General features: G+C 40.3%; 1 protein-coding gene across 6 annotated transcripts in view; it reads right to left on the bottom strand.

Annotated features, from left to right (window-relative positions):
• MAMDC2 (MAM domain containing 2) overlaps positions 1–18,632 on the bottom strand; it is a 173,945-nt gene that overhangs the window by 39,030 nt on the left and 116,283 nt on the right. For all 6 annotated transcript variants that reach the window (XM_082403667.1, XM_082403663.1, XM_082403662.1 and 3 more), the window contains exon 10: positions 17,404–17,669. In XM_082403667.1, the coding sequence (XP_082259793.1) occupies positions 17,404–17,669 (266 nt within the window). The remainder of the gene's footprint in view (positions 1–17,403; positions 17,670–18,632) is intronic.

The following is an 18,632-nucleotide window of genomic DNA, read 5'->3' as shown; positions in this document are numbered from 1 at the left end:
ATATAGAACTCATCTAAAAATACATAGAAAAAAACCTTGAAAATTTACCAAATGTATAACAATTTTGTTAGATTCATGAAATTACGGGTATTGAATAGAATTTCCTTTCATTTTCTAAACATTCTTTAATTTTGCTATATTTATAATTGATAGAAAAGAAGAAGGAATCAAGATATCTATTATGAAGATGTGGAATAATGAGTTACTGTTTTTCAGATTGGCACTGTTTATTATAGTAGCCACGAGGACATGTGGCTATTTAAATGAAAATTAAATAAAATTTAAAATTCATTTCCTTAGGTGCACTAATCACATTTCAAGTGCGTAATAGCCACATAGAGCCAGTGATCAAGTGAGCTGGTTATGGCAGATATGTAACATTTCCTCATTGCAGAAAGTTCCACTGGATAAAGCTTCCTGGCTCCTTTTGGACATTCCAAACAAATCTGTGAACTGCCACAGTGGGTTAAGTGAAATGCTAAAGATGTTCTGGACAACAGCAGGCCACTAGGTTATTCCTATCTTAGAACTCTTTCTACACTTAGAATACTGGCCAGACCACATGTTGTTCTGATAAAAGAGCCACAAAGCCAGTCAGCTATTTACTAGATTCAAACTATGGCCTCAAACCTCAGATCTGTTTGGCAGTTGTCTATCAGCATTCCAACACACAAAAGAAACGTGACAAGCTCAGCTTGTTTGGTCTAACACGTTGGATTTCCACCCTGCCATAAATAATGCTGATAATGTCATCTCCTATTCTTGTGCCGCCATCTTGCATTTTGAGGGCCTCTTGAGGTGGAGAGGTTATTTTAGGGTAGTTGGTGACTGGGTAAGCTGAGGATTGGGCCTGGCTGACACAGGCGAAGAGAAAGCCAAACACTTCGGTCTGTTCTTAAGAACTCTGTCCCTGGGTCCCATTAAGAATGTGACAAGAAGGAAATTGCCCATGGTCTAAATTCTTAAGGGGATTAACCTCTTGTTTATTTATAGCTCTTTTTTTTAAAACAGTGTTTATTTCATTTTCGGCAGTATTTCAAAGTAAACAGAATATCTCTAAAGACTGGGAAAAAGATCTTCGGCAACTTGAATGTATACTAATATCTATTTAAGAGGCGAGAAGAGGGACAAAGTAAATTGCTGTCCCTTAGACAGGTGTTCTTGATTTTATGCAAATCTCTTAAAAGTTAGGGGCAAATTAGATTTGTGTAAATGAATTTGTTTCAGTGCACTAAAGGTTCCAGTCCTTAGGGACTAGTGATACTTTAAAATTTTTTTGATAGAGAATATTAATTGTTGAGAAAACTTAGCTAGACCAACTTTGGAAATACAAATAGGCAGTGAATGGAGAGAGCTATAAATACATATTTGCAAACAAATAATTTTAAATATAGTCAAGTAAGGATCAAAAACATGATTTAACTTACTTCTTATCATATTAAAATTAGACATTGCACATGCTCATTTATCTACAGCAGGGGGTTCTGATCTCAGCCCTACTGACATTTGGGGCCAGATAATTCTTTGTTGTAGGGGACTGCCCTGTGCATTGCAGGATGTTAAGCATTCCTGGTCTCTACCCACTAGATACCAATATCACCCCCAAGTTATAACAATCAAAAATGTCTGCAGACACTGCCAAATGTCCCTTTGGGGAGGGGGGCCAGGGCAAAATCTTTTCTGGCTGAGAACCACCAGTCAAGGGTGGTAGAAAACTGCTATGTGGATTATCAAACCCCACTTGCTAAATTTCTATTATGTGTAGTCCCTATGTGAGGAACTTTCAGATCTGTTACCTCCTTTTTGGATTCTCTGTCAATTTCAACCTGTTAATTCTTCCCAGTCAGGGCAGGACAGTTGTTTACATCTTAAAAGCAGGCTAGATTGAATTAGTTTTCTTTTCCTCTGCACATCACCAGGTGGTAGTTCTAAGAAGCAATGAAATATCCTCAAGCCCTGGAAAGAAAAGGCAAAGGAGCAAAAAAGCAAGGGAGATGGATTGACACTCCAGCTGAATAATCATCCTGGAGATGATCAGGGCTTCACTCTTCCAATTTCCTGCTTCAGAAAACTGCAAATTGTTCAGAAAACTGCAAAAAGCTGCAATAGAGTATCTTCTTTGTTTTCACTTGCCTCCCTTTCAAAAAAGAATGATCTACTCCCTCAAAATAACATAATGACAGGGAGCAAATCCTAAGGGTAACCGAGAAAACTTTCCTCATGGTATACAAATTTTAATTCTCTCCTAAAGTTTTTCCCTCCCAGTGGGTGGGGACAGTGGGGTGGAGAGAGAGTCTGTACAGAAACACAGCCACAAGGCTGGGTTACTCAGAGGGGCTGAACTGCCCCTAAACCTGTAAAAGTCCAGAAAAGTTCCTGGTTAAAGCACATAGGAAAGAAAAAGCAGAGAGACAGATATGTCAGGAACTTATTTTCCCAAACCAAATCAGGCCGGAGTTTTAAAATAATTAGGGTTACTCATTATAACTTTATGAAGTGTCATAGTTTAAGTGGTACCCAACACAATGAATAGGACTTTGCTGAGGGAGGGAAGAAATGAAAGCTTTTGCAGGGAACCACAAACCTTTGTTGTGTAGTTAAAAAAACATCGTTGGTATTAAAGAGCTCAACACTGACTTTTAAAGTAGTTTCATGGCCTTCCAGAGAGACATTGTTGGCCAGGCTGTTGGGTTAATCCACCACCACCTACTTTACCAATTGAAGAGCCCCAGCTGGCCCTGTAATTAGTATGTGAATGATAGTTTCCAGAAATGGCCTCCTATCTTCACATGGAAACATTTCAATCCTATGCCAACAATACCATAAATTACCCATGTTCGAAAACAAACCTAGATAGGTTCTTGTTATAAGCAGTGGACCTCAACAATTTACCAGAGGGTTTGATTCTGGGTTAAATTTAACTTCTATTCTGACGAGGTTTGAAATCTTTTGGAATCATTTGCACAGATAAATTTGGATATGGCGACTGCAGAGTTGGTGGAATAATTACTCACAAAATTACTATAATCCAGTCAGTGGAATTCCAGAGCCCTTCATTAAGATGCTTTTGACACAACTGCAGGATATACTATACTATGTAATGCAACTGCATTCATTTAACTGTTTGACAATAAATTGTAAGAGAATTTTAAAAACATAAAGCAAAACAAAAATTCTGACATTAGACACTTGGCTAAAAGGGTGGAATTTTCACAAATCCTTAAAGACAGGCTGAGTGGAGCTTTATCTAGAAAAATGAGTATAAGACTTTAGTATTTTTAGAATCCCAGCCATGTTTGGGGAAATAGTTGCTAAACCGTAACAGCATGCCTCCTGCAGATACTATATTTGGTCTTCAGATCCCACAAAAGGCAGAATGACCATGTGTTTTTAAATAAGTCTTTAGCTGACCAACACTTTTTTCTTAAAAGATCCATCTGTTTTGTTTCTTCTTTTTTTAAAGACCCATCTGATTTAATTCAGCTCTTGGCTTTCACAAGCAACAAAGACTGAACAGCTTCCGGCTTTACCCAGCATGAGCCCTTCTGCTCATAAGAGCCTTCCATTTTAGGGTAGAGGGCACCCTGTGCTAGATTTGCACAACAGCAGCCAAAGTTTTTCATTGCTATTTGTGTGGTAAATACCCAGATCTCTCAACTCACTGATTTCAGAAATCTGCATTATTTTCAAATCATTTGGTCACTGAAAAGGAAAAGGAGTTTCCAGAAGAGACCTCAGAATCAGATAATTTTTAGAATGAGGAAAAGGCCCAGAGACCCTATGCTATGAGCTCAAGGTCATATAACAGCTAGCTGTAGACCCGGCCATGAAACATGACACTCCGAATATCTGATAGAGCATATTTCATTATACCAATCTGCTCATTTTCTCCTTTTGCTTTAGGTATTTTAGAATATGATTCTGAAAGGCTTGAAACTCCCCAATTAATAGCAGAGGACAAGTATGTCTTTGACCTGTATTTATATTATAACTAGCTTCCTGTCATTTTGCCTTATGTATGTTTATAAAGAGTTCTCCATCACCTGGCACCAGAACCTGAATCTTACATAGATCGTGACTGACTTTCAGGGCTGGTGAGTGTTGAAACCTCTCCTCGTAGGCAGTAACCCCACCTCTCCACAGCAGGTGTTCCCTCACTTCACTGATGTCCTTCTCTTTCTTAGCCGATGACCTTATGTCTGCTCCACACGGAAAATTTAGCCCATAGGAAAGAATCCCCTCAACTCCCCACATCCACACCTTCAATCTTATCTTCATTTGCACCCATTTTCACCTCCTTTCCTTTGTTTTGGGAGTGAGGTCTGTCTGACTCCAAAATTCATGCTCTTTTTTTTGTGGGACATAGATCCTGCACAATCCTGTACAATTAGTATTGAGGGTCTAAATGGAAAATAAACATGAAAAGCCTCTGAAAAAATGAACATTAGAACTAAAGGTGAGATGGTATCATTTTTAGTGTTTTAGGATCTAATTTCACACTCTAATAACGAGAACATTATTATATAAAATTTTCCTATAAGCCTTTCATCGTCACTAAAGGAAACAGGTGTGAATGCCTTCCTGGACATACAATGTGGTTTATCTCCAGCCCACCTTGCTTAGGGAGGACCCCTGGTCAAACACTTCCCTGAGCAATGTAATGTAATCATCAATTTAATTGTCATGCCCAAGGATGAACATCATAATACAGACCTATTGTGACACGTGGATGGAGATATAAAACATCAGTCCTACCAGAAGACTTGGATAACACAATCAATTGCAAAAAAAGGCAGAATCTATGTCTTTGCCTTGACTCTCAAGGGCTCACCCCTGCTCTGGATGAATTTCTCTGGGTCAGGAGAAGACAGTGACTTTAGCTAATATCCAAACAGGAATAATGACTTCACTCTGCTCATGTATGAGACATAGAGACAGTGTGGGTCTTATTTTCATTAACTCCCAGGGCAAAGCGGAGATCCTGACTTGAGGCAGAGCTGTGGCTAAAAACTTGTATAATGTTAAGCCCTTTTTAGCTGTGTTACAACTTATTTAACCAACCCCTACTGATAGATAATTGGGCAGTTTCCAATTTTGCAATATTACAAATATTGCTGTGATGAATATTGGTAGATAAACCTTTGTGCATAACCATGATTATTTCCTTATGATAAATTCCTAGAATTAGAATTGTTATGTCAAAGGATATGCATGTTTGGGGTCTTTCTTTTTGATACAGGTAATTGAATTGTCATCTAGTAATATTATATCAATTTACCTTCACACTAGAGCTTATGAGAATCCTATTTCCTTGAATACTCACCTCTCCAGGGCAATGTTTTATATATAATATACTTAAATATGTAATTATATATATATAAATATTTAATAAATGAAATTTAAGTATATATATAACTCTTATATTATATATACATCTATATATTTTTGGCCTAAAGTGAAAGATTTTTTAATTGATAAACTGAACAATACAAGCAGTATGAATGCAGCTATTAATATAAATATCATACTCCAGAGTATTATGTTTTAAAAATATCTTTATCAAAAAAAATATATATATCTTTATCCATTTGATAGACAAATGTGCTATTTTATTACTTTTTAAATTTCTTTGATTATAAATGAAGTTGGACATCTTTGTGCATTTATTTTCCAGTAATATTTCTTTTTTTCTGATTTGCCTGTATATATTCATTGCCCACCTTCCTACTTCTTAGTTCATGTTTTGCTTATTGATATATTAAATTTAAAGCTTAAATGTATTAGGAGTTTGTCATATACGTTGCAAACTATTTTTTCTGGCTTGACATTTGCCTTTCAGATATGTTTATTAGGCAATCCTTATTTGGAGAAAGAAACTAAGGGAGAACTAGATGTCTTGGTTCAGAGACTGAGATGAAATAGGCAGGCCACAAATAGTAATGCGTCCTGAGCATTGCCTACATTCACATGTAAGCCAATGTTGAACAGAAAATAGGAGCTCATGACCCTTCAGGGTGTGGTGGGAGATGCATAGGGATGTAGCTTGTTGACTACCTGGAGAGAGACTTCTACTAGATGTAGATACTGCAAAGACAGAGCACAGAATACCCAGAGAAAGCTACACAAGGGAGGGAGAAAAAGGTGGGGATATCTATGCAAAAGGAAATAAGGTATTCTTCTGTGGGAGAAAGTAGCGAGTCTTTACTAATGTGTGAATTGTCAATTTCCAAGTAAGTGAATTGAGCTTATACCTAGAGTGTCCAGCAAATACTTACCTGGTCTATGAGCTCAGGAAACCAGAGGATCCCCAGAGAATCTCAAAGTACAAATTAGTCAGTGTTGCCTCATCCAAAAAACCCGGGAAAAGATTCCCTATAAAGGCAGCCATTGTGAGACTGTGAAATACAAGATTAGGAATCTGGGAGTGTGGAGGGAGGTAGTGTTTTTAGGTTTATAAACAATCTTTGGAATACATTTTTGCTTAATTAAGCTTACGAATAAGACTATGGGGCAAGAATGTCCCAGATATCTCCATGGTGCTGGGAGGACAAACGTGGTAATCCGGCCATATTCTATGAAATTAATTCCTTGGGAAAGTCATGAAAGAATGCACTGACATAAACACCACATTCATGTAAGCTGTGTGTTAGCAACTACCAGTTGTGCTAATCAGTCTTTCCAGTCATTTCCCTATAAATTGACATGAAACACAGAAACCCAACAACAAATATCTGAAAGGAAATGAAAGAGAAGGAAAATCAGAGTATCTCAACTCTGCCTTACTCATATTTAAAGTAATTTATAATTCCTGGACTGACAGCTGACGCTGAGTTTTGCTTGGAAAAACTCAACAGCAGGCTCCTTTTCCATACTTAGCTCCTCTATCCAATTTCACATTAAAACATATTCCACTTGACAGTATAATTTTCCTGGCTCTGTGTATGGAACCACCCTAATCTGTTCTATAATGTGTTGATTATTGTGTCAGAAATTAATGACCTTGCAATTTCTGCTTTGCACTCAGCTGCCCTGCTTTAATTATGCTGGAACATTAATATCCTGGAGCAGCCATTTCCCAGTGTTCTCAGACATCATGAAATGTGATAGGAAATTCATCTTTTCTCACATATCTTATCTACACATTGGTTTTCTGATTCCTTAGTCCCTTTATAGCAGGGTGTCTTGTCATTAAATAGCCACCTATTTATAAATCTCTCCAGAAACTTACTAGACCTGCTCTTCTATCCAAGCGAACTGCTAAGTGTTGTCTTTAAAAATTTTAGAACCCTAGATAGTTTACATCTAGTTTCATTTTCATTATTAAAGGGCAAAGTGAAAAGGAAGATTTTAAAAGCAGAAATCCAAATCACAGACAAATTTCATTCACTTTTTGCTAAAACGAGAAGATTATTGCGAGAGGAAGTAAAGAAATAGAGAAAGTTATCCACAAGGACTGTGCTGCACAATATTAAAAGACAGTTCCCGACATTAAGATGTCTAAAAATATAATAAGAATTAGAACAGACTTAGTGGACATCTTAAAACATGTTTTTATTTCATGGAGAGGTGACATGACATTCTGATTTGTGCCATTTCATGCCAGAGTCAAGACTTAAAGCCAAGTCTTCCTAGCCCTGACCTAGGATCTTTTATTATACAATCTCATCCCAACAAAACACAAATTAATGACTTATACAAGATTCAAAGAGGAAGGGGCTCTTAAGAGGGACTTTGAGAGAAGGGTAGGAGTTTCTCAGGTATGATGATTCCTGCAGCAAGATCAATGGGAAATATTTGCTGTTGATAAACCCTTGAGGGAGCAGTTGAGGGGGAAGGCAAGGATTTGAAGAATGAGAAACTGCACTGGTTCCTAGCCAGTAATTGAAGACACGTGTTCCAGGGAGTTTGAAGACTAAAGGAATGGGATAGGGTGGCAACTTAAATGGGTAAAAAGGTGAAAGGAAGGTTTGCTGTTCATTTGTATGACCAGCATATGTTGGCAGCATGCAAAGGACTAATGGAAATTGAAAATTTATGAGAGAGGGAACAATTTATGAAATAAGGTCCCAGAGGAGGCAGGATGATGAAATCAAACGTATAGATGACCAGTTGGTTTTGACTGAGAAACCAACCGTCAGATTCAAAGAGAGGCGAGTGAGGATTCAGAGAGGAACAGAATTGAAGGGGTTTGTGTTCAGTGCCTTCATTCTTTTGGGAGTTGAACCCATGAGGTCACATCCTAAGAATGAGGCAGGTAGGATCGATTTGGAAACTTGCGAGTGAAAATGGATCTGAATATCTGGCGTGGGGAACGAGAGTGGAAGTCAGCGAGAGATGATCTGAATAAAAGGCTTTCCCAGCAGCATGGATCCCAGCAGCCTGGAGGGGACAGTAGAGATTAATCTTATTTTCTCCAGCTGGGCTGAGAAGCTTAGGGAAAAGAAGATGAAAATAGCTGCTGAGGGTTCCCAGGGGTTAAGAGGACCAAGGTAGGAGAAGCCAGAAGGACCTGTGGGTGGGGAGACTATGATGTGGAAGTGAGTGCTCCATGGACCACAGCACAGAATGGAGGCTGGAGAAGCTGTGTTGGGGGACAGGAAAGGGATCAGGAAAATCAAGAGAGCTGGGAAAACCTCATATCAGTCTTTGGGAATAGGGAAATGGTGAGATGTAAGTTGTTCCAAAGAAAAGAGTTACAGCTTTTGGTTTTAATAAATATCATCATAAAAAACCCCGAACCAGACTTGGCATATATGTGTTTATGTGCATCCTTATATCCACTCCAGCAGGATGTTCCTGCTTTTAAGTGTTCACATTCAAATTCCTTGCAGGACCAATTGCACAGGTGCTGGGTTATAAGAGATTATGGTTTATATGATTCAAAGGCAGAAACAGTTAATCTTCCTTCTTCCTTTGATGTATTTACATTGTTCTTCCTTGCCATCAACACATATTCATTGAGAGTTCGGTTCTCTTTCCAACTATTTATTGAGTACCCACTCTGTTCCAGAAATTGTGTTCACATAAGAAATAAAAAATAAATAAGATATGGATCTCTGTTCTCCAGAAGCTTACAGTCTGATGTAAGCTAATGTAGGTAGGCAGGTAAGTAGACAATTTCCATACAATACATAATGCTATGATAGTAGTATGATGCACAATGCAAGGGTTCTATGTCAAGTACTCTGAGGAAACTGCCACCTTACACAAGGTTGAACAGGATTCTTTAATGTAGAACTTACTAGAGTTTCTAACATGTTACTGTGCAGGGTGAATCTTCATGTGTGTATGTGGAAGTAGAGATCTAGCATGTAAAACTTCCCCAACTCATTTGACCACAGAACCCTTTTTCAATGGAATAACTCAAGGGATTTGTACTCCATGGGACATACTCTGAGAAGTGCTGACATAAGGTTCTTGCCTGGTCAAAAAAAATGTATTTATATTTTTTTCAGATGGGGCCAGATGGGGGTTTTCTCCATCTCCATAAATGACTTTTGAAGTTTGTTCTTTAATCTTACAACAGAATAAAGATGCAGACTTAGAAGGGTTTACCATGCAGACTTTAATGACTGCTGAGCTGATCATTAAGCCAGACCCAGATGAAAGAGAATGCCTGGTCATGCTCTCATTTATGGGCCATTTAACATTTTTTCCAAAAGAAATATTTAATGAACATGATATTGAGTTCCTCCCAGTGCCTCTAATTAACAGACCACTTAATGGTCTTTGTTAAAGGGAAAACTTGCTTCAAGTCAAAAGATATGGCAGGACCTGATATAGGTGCTATAGTGACCAAGCGTAACGTCAGTCCCAGGATTTGAACATAAGAGATATGGGAACATATGTATATGTATAACTGATTCACTTTGTTATAAAGCAGAAACTAACACACCATTGTAAAGCAATTATACTCCAATAAAGATGTTAAAAAAAAATTCAGGGACCAAAAACATGTTTACACTAGGCTCAAACATTTTTTTCATACATTAAAAGAACATCAAGCCATCCAAAAAAAAAAAAGAGAAAAGAAAAAAAGGCTAATGTTTGTGCTTCATCATTACAGATTTTCTGACGACTCTTTAGTCTCTCCTGACATTTAGCTTTCAAGAAAAGCACTTTGGAGTGAATTGTTCCCTCTCCTCATTACCATCTCTAGTGTGTGAAAGTCTCAAGGTAACTCTTGATTACCTGCTCTCTATTTAGTAACATGCTGAGGAAAAACAGATCAAGAAAACCATTTCATGATTCATGCCCTTACAAAATGTTTCTAAAACGTTAACAAATATACTGTCGGCAGTTCATGATTGTGTAAGTGCAGTAGTCTAGTACTATTAAAATAAAGATTTAACTCGGACCTGATTTTAATTTAAAGAATACTTCACAGAAAAAGCTCAGGTACAGAATTACCCAGGTACTAAAGAGATGTTACCTATGAAACCTTATGAGGATCAGGACCTAGAAAAAAAATTCTTTAGTCTCTTTGTCATTCTCTCTTTTCTCTCTCTTGCTCTTGCCTTCTCTCTCCAGCTACATTAACGCCAACTATGTGCCAGGTACTATGCTAAGGGTTTTACATGATGCAGCGTAATCCTATGAGGCATGTACTACTAATACACTCATTTTGCTTATGAAGAAAAGCGAGGCTCAGCAAGATCCACAGAACTAGCCCCAATTATAAAGGCGTAAGCGCCAGAGAGCCCACAGCCAAGTCTCTTAAGCATTATGCCATACTTCCCTCTACCCCACAGATCTCCTTTGTCTGTGCTGAACCACCTTGAATTTTGACCCCTCCTAGAAGCCAAAGTGATTTCTAAAATAGAACAACAGAGAGTTAACAATAAAGCCCTAGAAATTTGTTGAAGTCTTGAGTTAGGGCTGGCTTCCCCTTCTTATCTGATCCTACACTTTCCACATTAGCCAGGAGAGGGCTGGGAGGGGGAGCATAAAGGTATGGTATAAAAAGCATGGATTCTGGATTGAATAAGACTTGGATTTAACTCTCTGCTCTGCCTCTTAATAGCTGTGTGCTGTTGAACAACGTCCTTAATTGTCTGCACCAGCTTTCCTCATCTGTTAAATAGGGCTATACAGCTTTCCTTCCTAGGGTGCTGCAGCATCAAATGAAGTAGTGCATGTCGAGTGCTTAGCATAGCGCCTGGTACATGGAAAGTGTTCAATAAAAGCTCCTCTTGCTGTTGGCAGCTGTGACATTACACAGCCATCCATATGGCTATTTTGTTAGAATGGTCTCAGGGAAACTCTTACCACTGCTATCATTCCTTAAGTAGAAATATATATTATAGTTTCCATCAAACATTAGACTGTATAGGGGAGATAGCAGGGACTTGTTAGTCGAATCAGCCCATTGTCCTTAAAATGGTCTGGGTAAGAACTAATGTGGAAATAAAGGTAAAGAAACATCCAGAGTGGGAGGTACCCGGGAAGGCACAGGTGAGCTAGTGTGTAGGGATTAGGATCGAGGCAGGAGAAACAAAGGGAAGGAGGCCGCAAGTTTTGACTTTACAGTTCTGTCCAGGCTGCCCGTCACTCCTCTGAGCTCTGGTCTCACATGACAACTCACTGAGAGGTGAAAATAATGTTCACGGAAGCAGGCTATACTGAGAAGCAATGTGAAGGGAAGAGATTATTGTAATTATTTTGTGCAGCACAGATACTCAAACATATCTACCAAACATCTCCACCAGTGAAAATTCACACCGGGATTGGGATTAGGCCAGGTGTAGTCAAAATTCAAATACAAGGCTCCCAGCCAGGGAACAGGTGTGAAAAGGCAGCCATTTACTCTCAGTGAGTTGGGCCTTGACCACTCACGCTTGACCGGCTTTAGGAATGGCGTGGTGAGGACGTGAAGCAGAGACAGGGAAGGGTCTTCCCCACAACAGTGACGCACATTCAGTGAGCTCTGAGTTTAGGCATTCATTGCTAGTAGAACGTGACCTTGGGTTAGTCTAACTTTGTATTCTAGAATGCCAAGAGCACTAAAATGAGATACGTTACCTCCCTTATGGGAATGCTGTGAGAATTAAATAAAATAACAGGCGGTGCCTATGCCCCAAGGCACGTTGGGAGCCTCACTTTTTCCAGCTGCACAAGAACAGGCTTTCCCCAAGACTGGATGGAGACCTTGAGCACCCAAAGATACCTGCAGCAAAGGGCAGGCTTCAGACAGTCTATAGACCACGGTTAAAACCCCAGCTCTGCCACTTACCAGCCTTAGAAAGTCCACTCTTTCATTCTTTTACTTATTCCTTTTTCATTGTTATATTTTTATGGGAAAAGAGAAATGGACAGTGAACAAGTAGACAAACAAATCAGACAATTTCAGGTTGGGGTAAATGCTATGCACAAAAGAAGCTAGGAAATATCATGGGGAATAACTTGGGGATGGGAAAAGCAGTTACAGACTGGGTGGTCAGGGAAGTTCCTTTCTAAGAGGAGACATTTGACTGGGACAGTAGAATGAGAACGGGGCTTGACATAGGATAGATGGGGGCGGGGCACCGCAGGCAGAGGGGACTGCAAGTGCAATGGCCCTGGTGAAGGAAAGGCCTTGGGACTCAGGGGACAGAGAGAAGGCCGGTGTGACTATGGGGACTGTGTGACTATGTGATCACGGGCAGAGTGAAGGGAGATGAAGTCAGCGAAGGAGGCGGGGACCAGATCGTGCATGGTCTCATAAGCCACAGGAGGGAATGGAGCTTTATTCTACAGACAATAGGACAGTTTCATGCAGGAGAGTGGCCTGATCCTATTTCTGTTTCAAGACGATGATTCTGGTGGCTGCATGAGAGCGTAGAGAGAGCAAAGTGGAAGCAGAAAAACCAGATAGAAAGATACGAAGCAGTTTAGGTGGCTGGGGAGACACAAGTGGGCATATTCGAGATGTATTTTTGAGGTATAACTGTTAAGGATTTTGTCTGGAATTTGGGGGACAGTGGCAATGCGACAGCAAGAATAGGACTATTTTAACTTTTTGAAACTTCAGTTTCTTCAACTGTAAACTTATAAACACGCAGCATGGTGAGTATACTTAACAACACTGTACTGTGTATTTGAAAGTTGCTCAGGGAGTAGATCTTAAAAGTGCTCATCAGGGGCTTCCCTGGTGGCGCAGTGGTTGAGAATCTGCCTGCCAATGCAGGGGACACGGGTTCGAGCCCTGGTCTGGGAAGATCCCACATGCCACGGAGCAACTAGGCCCGTGAGCCCCAACTACTGAGCCTGCGCGTCTGGAGCCTGTGCTCCGCAACAAGAGAGGCCGCGATAGTGAGAGGCCCGCACACGGCGATGAAGAGTGGCCCCCACTTGCCACAACTAGAGAAAGCCCTCGCACAGAAACAAAGACTCAACACAGACAAAAATAAATAAATAAATAAATAAATAAAAGTGCTCATCACAAGAAACAAAATTTGTAACTGTGTGAGGTGACAGATGTTAAGTAAACATTATGGTGATCATTTCACAGTATATACATATACCAAATCATTATGTTGTACATCTCAAACTAATATAATGTTATATGTCAATTATACCTCAATTAAGGAAAAAAACTAAGATTGCAAAGCCATTTCAGTAGTAGAGTGGAGATTTGAAGCCAGAGAGACTCTTGTGTCATTATCCCTAATCGCTGTGCTATCCTGTCTCCAAGACGACGCAGGAGAGGCCTAGGAGGCCCAGGGCACCCTAACCTATTCTGGGCAGTGAGCCAGAGGAGGGGTCTCTGTGGAAGGGACGTTCAAGCCGTGACTGAATTAACAAGAGTCTAGGCAGAGGAGATGCGTGCAAGGGCTCAAAGTGGGAGAGGGCAGTATGTTCCAGGAACTGAGTGCAATGGGATTAGAATGGAGGGAGTAAGCGGCCAAGCTGTGGAGGGGATCATGTCAGAGCATGAAAGCCTTTTCCCGCAGAGCAACGGGAAGCCAGGGGGTCACTGCACGGGAGGCTTCCTCATCATCACTCTGCCTCTGGGCAGAGCGCAGATCGGAGGTGGCAGGCGTGGACTGCAGGTGGGGTTGGCTCTTAATTTCAGTTTTCAGAATCAGCTTAGAGAGCAACAGTTCTCATCTGAGAATTGCATGGCACCTCTGGGGCCATTTGGAAATGTGTGGAAATAATTTGGGTTGTTGCTGTCACTGCAGATGTCAAAACCCCAACCGTGTGAGGCATGGCCCCCCACAAAGACAGAACTGTCCTCTTCTAAATGCCAAGGGGACCCATACTGGGAAATCCTGCCATTGGCAAGGCACTGAAGGCTTCACTGGAGGAATATAAATGTTTTAAGCCATGACCGTGTAAAAGCAATTGTACAGCTGAGAGAATTGAGAGGTGGAGCGGGCAAGCAAGGTGAGGGGAAATAGAGGGGTGAAAATGCACTCACTGCACATAGTGGGATGTCAAGGGACACTACCTAAAGTTTATGGAACCAAAAACAGATGGTTAGGTGTACTAAAGTTACAAAGGGAACCAAGAGAAAAGTTAAAAATATAACTAAAAATTGTGAGGAGGAGAGAGAAAAGAAAAGGAAATAGTGTAAATAAGCTAAATTTCTTATCTTTCATAGCAGGGAGTCAGCAGATACTGCTAAGGTTAATGCAGCAAGAAATGAGGTGGAAATAGAATATTTAGAATTATAGAGGAAAGCATCAGAAAATCAGGAAAAACCCTTTAGAAAAAGAAGTAGAACTGGAGTTTGAGTTCAGGGGTGGTTAAGGGAAACTCTGGCTTTTCATTTTATCCCTTCTCTGAGATACTGTTTGTATGTTTGTTTCCACCTGTATGTGTTACATAAGTCAGTGAACTTTAGTTTCCCGCCTTACTTTATGTTGCCTCTATGGATGTCAAACGGTTCTCTCACTCTCTGAGCTGGTTCTGTTTAGAAGGGACCCGCCAAAAACTACTGGCCACCTTCAGATACGTGTCCAGAGTTTTCTGGCATTGAACTGTACCTACCATCTCCTCACCTGCACTGGGGACAAATCCCTGAATAGGCTATAAGAATTTCTCTGCCCTCACTGGGTCTAGATCCAGTTTTCCTGAAGTGGCTGGGGAGGATCTGTGTGGTTGCTGGGAGGGCTGGAAGTCAGCCAAAGAAGAAAGGGCCAATTCTTTGGGGCACCCTTATTTGCTGGGGGGCTTGCTCCCATTCCATAGAAGTCAGGTAAGAGCAGAGACTCACTCTGAGGAGCAGGCAGATTACTAACACCCACGTTTTGTGAGTAGCGGATGGCGGGGAGGGTTGGGGGCAGGGAGGGAGGGTTAAGCATTGGGGAGAAGGGAGGAGTGGGGGGGGGGAGGCATGAGCAGGAGTTAGAATCCAGCATGGCCTGAACCTTAACCCTCCGAGCACCAGGTCAGCTGGGCCTCTACTAATCACTATTTTTTATATGTCCAATTGGTAGAACTACTCCTCTATTTTTCTATATAGCCCTTCTGTGAGACAGTGAGATTGTACTGTTGTTAGTTATTTTACGTATCTGTATCTTAATGTTCTATCATCTGTGATCTCATTCTCAGAAGTAGGATCTGAGCCTCATTCATCTTTATATGCCCTGCACTGAGCATATACCTAATAAATTATGGTTGAATTAAGGAATAAATAAATGAATGAAATGTTTATTATATTCTCCTGTCTTTAAAACATTAGCAACAGAGGGTGTGGAGTACAACAAAAATTCTATTATTTTCTGGTGCATCCCTGATTATGTGGATCTGGTGTATCTCTGATTATGTGGGTCTGGTGCATGTTTGCTCTGTGTGTGTGTGTGTTGCCATAGCTACTTGAGAGAGTTAAATAATTGGTAATGGGGAAAAAATGTAAGCCTTTGGGATCCCTAAGAGGTGCAGGGAAGGACTAAGAGATCAAAGAGGAAATGCAAAAATGCTGCAAATGTGAGATGACATTTATAGAAAGATAGTCTCATTCAGGAAATGTTTGGAACTGGCTAGGAAATAGGCTTAAAAAACATAAGCCTAGGCTAGGAGTTGGAACTTGGCACCAGAAACATCAATTTGTTTCCTCTGTTGCTCAGGGGGATGAGCCAAATCTCTCAGTTTAGTCAGGTGACCAAAATATGATGGGATTAAGAAGGGGATACTTACAACAACCTATTTAGTCAGCATAAAAACAGTACCATCAGTGCTTATAAGATTGTGATAAAACTTGTGTGCTTATATTCTGCTACGGGTATCATAAATTGGTTTGACCCTTTTAGTAATCAGTAAGTAAAGGAGGCTGCCATGTCATTATAATCATAATTTCTTCTTGCCTAGCAATGAAAAAGAACTTTGTAAATATTTTCAAAGATCTTTGATTAATCATTGTAAAGATTTAATCATGCTTTGGTGGGTATTCCAACGAACTAAGAGTAACCAAGCAATATTACGATGGGAATGGTGTACAAAATTTCTTTAACAGGAAGTTATAGACAAAGCTATGGTTCTGTCCAGATGGTTATAGCTAAGAGAAGTTTGGGCCATTAATGTTTATGAAGAAGGTTCTACTGCTCTGCTAGGTATGTATCTTTCCCTGGGGAGCCTGGACTTTGGGTAATTCCTAGTTAATGAACATGATCAACTGACCCATCCATTCTTCAGTGATATCTATTGAGCTCCCATTGTGTGAGGCATCTGTTTGCAGGAAGGGACCTTCTTTTAGCTTCTTTTTTGCACAGAGGGTACATGAGAGAGATCTTCTGACCAACTGACAAATGAAAGAAAATGGATTTTCCCATTCTAATTTCATCTGGGTTAGTTGACAGAATTTATTGCACCTGTAAAGCTTAAGTTTAAGTTTATGAGTTGTAAAATTCAGAAGATCACAGTTTTCTTTTGTATTTTCGCCACGAAAAGATCTCTTTTCTTATTGTTATCAAATACGCTGCTGATGGTTCCCTTATTTAAATTCTCTCTGTCTGGGTTGGCTCTCATATTTTACTGAGTTTCCCCATCCTGTGTTCAGCTAGAGGTTTAGGTTGTTGACCTTAAAGCCTCAATGTAGAACCAGGCTCACTGATTTCACATTTTGAAAGTACTAGCATTCGTGTGTGTGTGTGTGTGTTCGTGTGCGTGTGCATGTGAATTGTGGCTTCGAAGTAAAGTATAGCTGTTGAACTTGGATTATTCACATATTCTCTGTCTTTGGACTATCCTCAAGGAATCTACGGACTAAACAAGCAAACTCCCTAGGTGACCATGACTCTGAGAGACAGAAAACTGAAAAGAACTGAAGGATATAACTTGCGCACGGCTGTGGATAGGGTGTGGGAGTGGGGCTCTCAGCTTGAACAGAAGAAAAACAACGCATCACCAGTTGAAAATAATTAAACAGAAATTCACTAACCCAGTTTAGCAACTGAAAATTGCAGAAAGCTTCTACTGTACCTTGGTAGGCATGGGCTTCTTAAAGGTGATTTCAGCTTGCATCCAAACGCCCCTTGGGGACTCCAGCACAGACCAGATCTTGTCTTGAACCATGTGGTTCTCTTCAAAGATATAAACTGCTAGGGTGTCACTCATTTTTAAAAACCCATAGATGGCATAGTAAAAACGCAAACAATACTGCAAGTTTCCTGGCAGGGAGGGACCGTAGAGCCTTCCAATGTAGCCAGGCTGAGACGTAAACTTTGTGTTGGCCATCAAGAAATACCCTGCAAATAGGACAAACCATTCAGTGCATCAGCAATGAAAAACCTAAATAATTCAGCCCAGATTATCAAGTGCGAAAATTTGGTTCAAGCAGTGGAGTTTGCCAACAGAGACTATTTCTATAGGCTTTAAATGATAGAAAGCATTTAAGATATCGAAAATATCTGTGTGATTCTATTGCTAATAAACCTTCTCCATTTTTAAGTAAACCTGTACAGATTTCCAACTGCATATGTCCAGGTTCTAGTCATCAATCAGGATTTATATTTCTTTTTTTTTGGCCGTGCCGTGGCTTGCAGGATCTTAGTTCCCCGACCAGAGATTGAACCCCAGCCCTCAGCAGTAAAAACATGGAACCCTAATCACTGGACCGCCAGGGAATTCCTAGGATTTACACTTTTCATGAAACAAAACGGATGTAATCATCTTGGGGTTCCCCACTTTTTGGACAACCAACTGACAACTAGGCTGAGTAGTACTGAGTCATAGAGAACACAAGGCCCAGAGAAGATTTTCCTTCTTACTCCTGCAATGACCAGTGAAGGGAGAGAGGTTACAGGGCCTGGCAGTCCTTGGGGGGTGATGGGTGGGGGGTGGTTTGTGTATCTGAGCAGAGCTTACTCTCTTGTTCATATGTTAAACCTGATCCTAAAGAGCAGGTGTTTAATTAGACAGACCCTCCCAGGTGCTGAAGATCTGATCTTCCCCAATTTCTCCTAAATAACATGAAAAAATAAGATCAAGAACCTGCCCTCCCACAGGCTCCACCAACCCCATGGTAAACTTAAAACAGTTTACCATGTTAAATTACGTGTCCTATAAAGCTGGGGCAGAAAGAAAAAAAATAATACCTTACTCTTTCTCCTTTCCCTTTTTTGATCCTCCTGCATCAGTTTTCTTTTGGGTGCCTCAGTCTTTGCTATACAGTTTAGTTTTATTTAATCCGGGAAAAGGTTCTTTGGTTA

The sequence above is a fragment of the Balaenoptera borealis genome (genome assembly GCF_965194805.1).
Source record: "Balaenoptera borealis genome assembly, chromosome: 8".
In the NCBI taxonomy this organism is placed as follows: domain Eukaryota; kingdom Metazoa; phylum Chordata; class Mammalia; order Artiodactyla; family Balaenopteridae; genus Balaenoptera; species Balaenoptera borealis.
The sequence above is the reverse complement of the archived record's forward strand: the minus strand, read 5'-3'. Positions and strand labels throughout refer to the sequence as shown.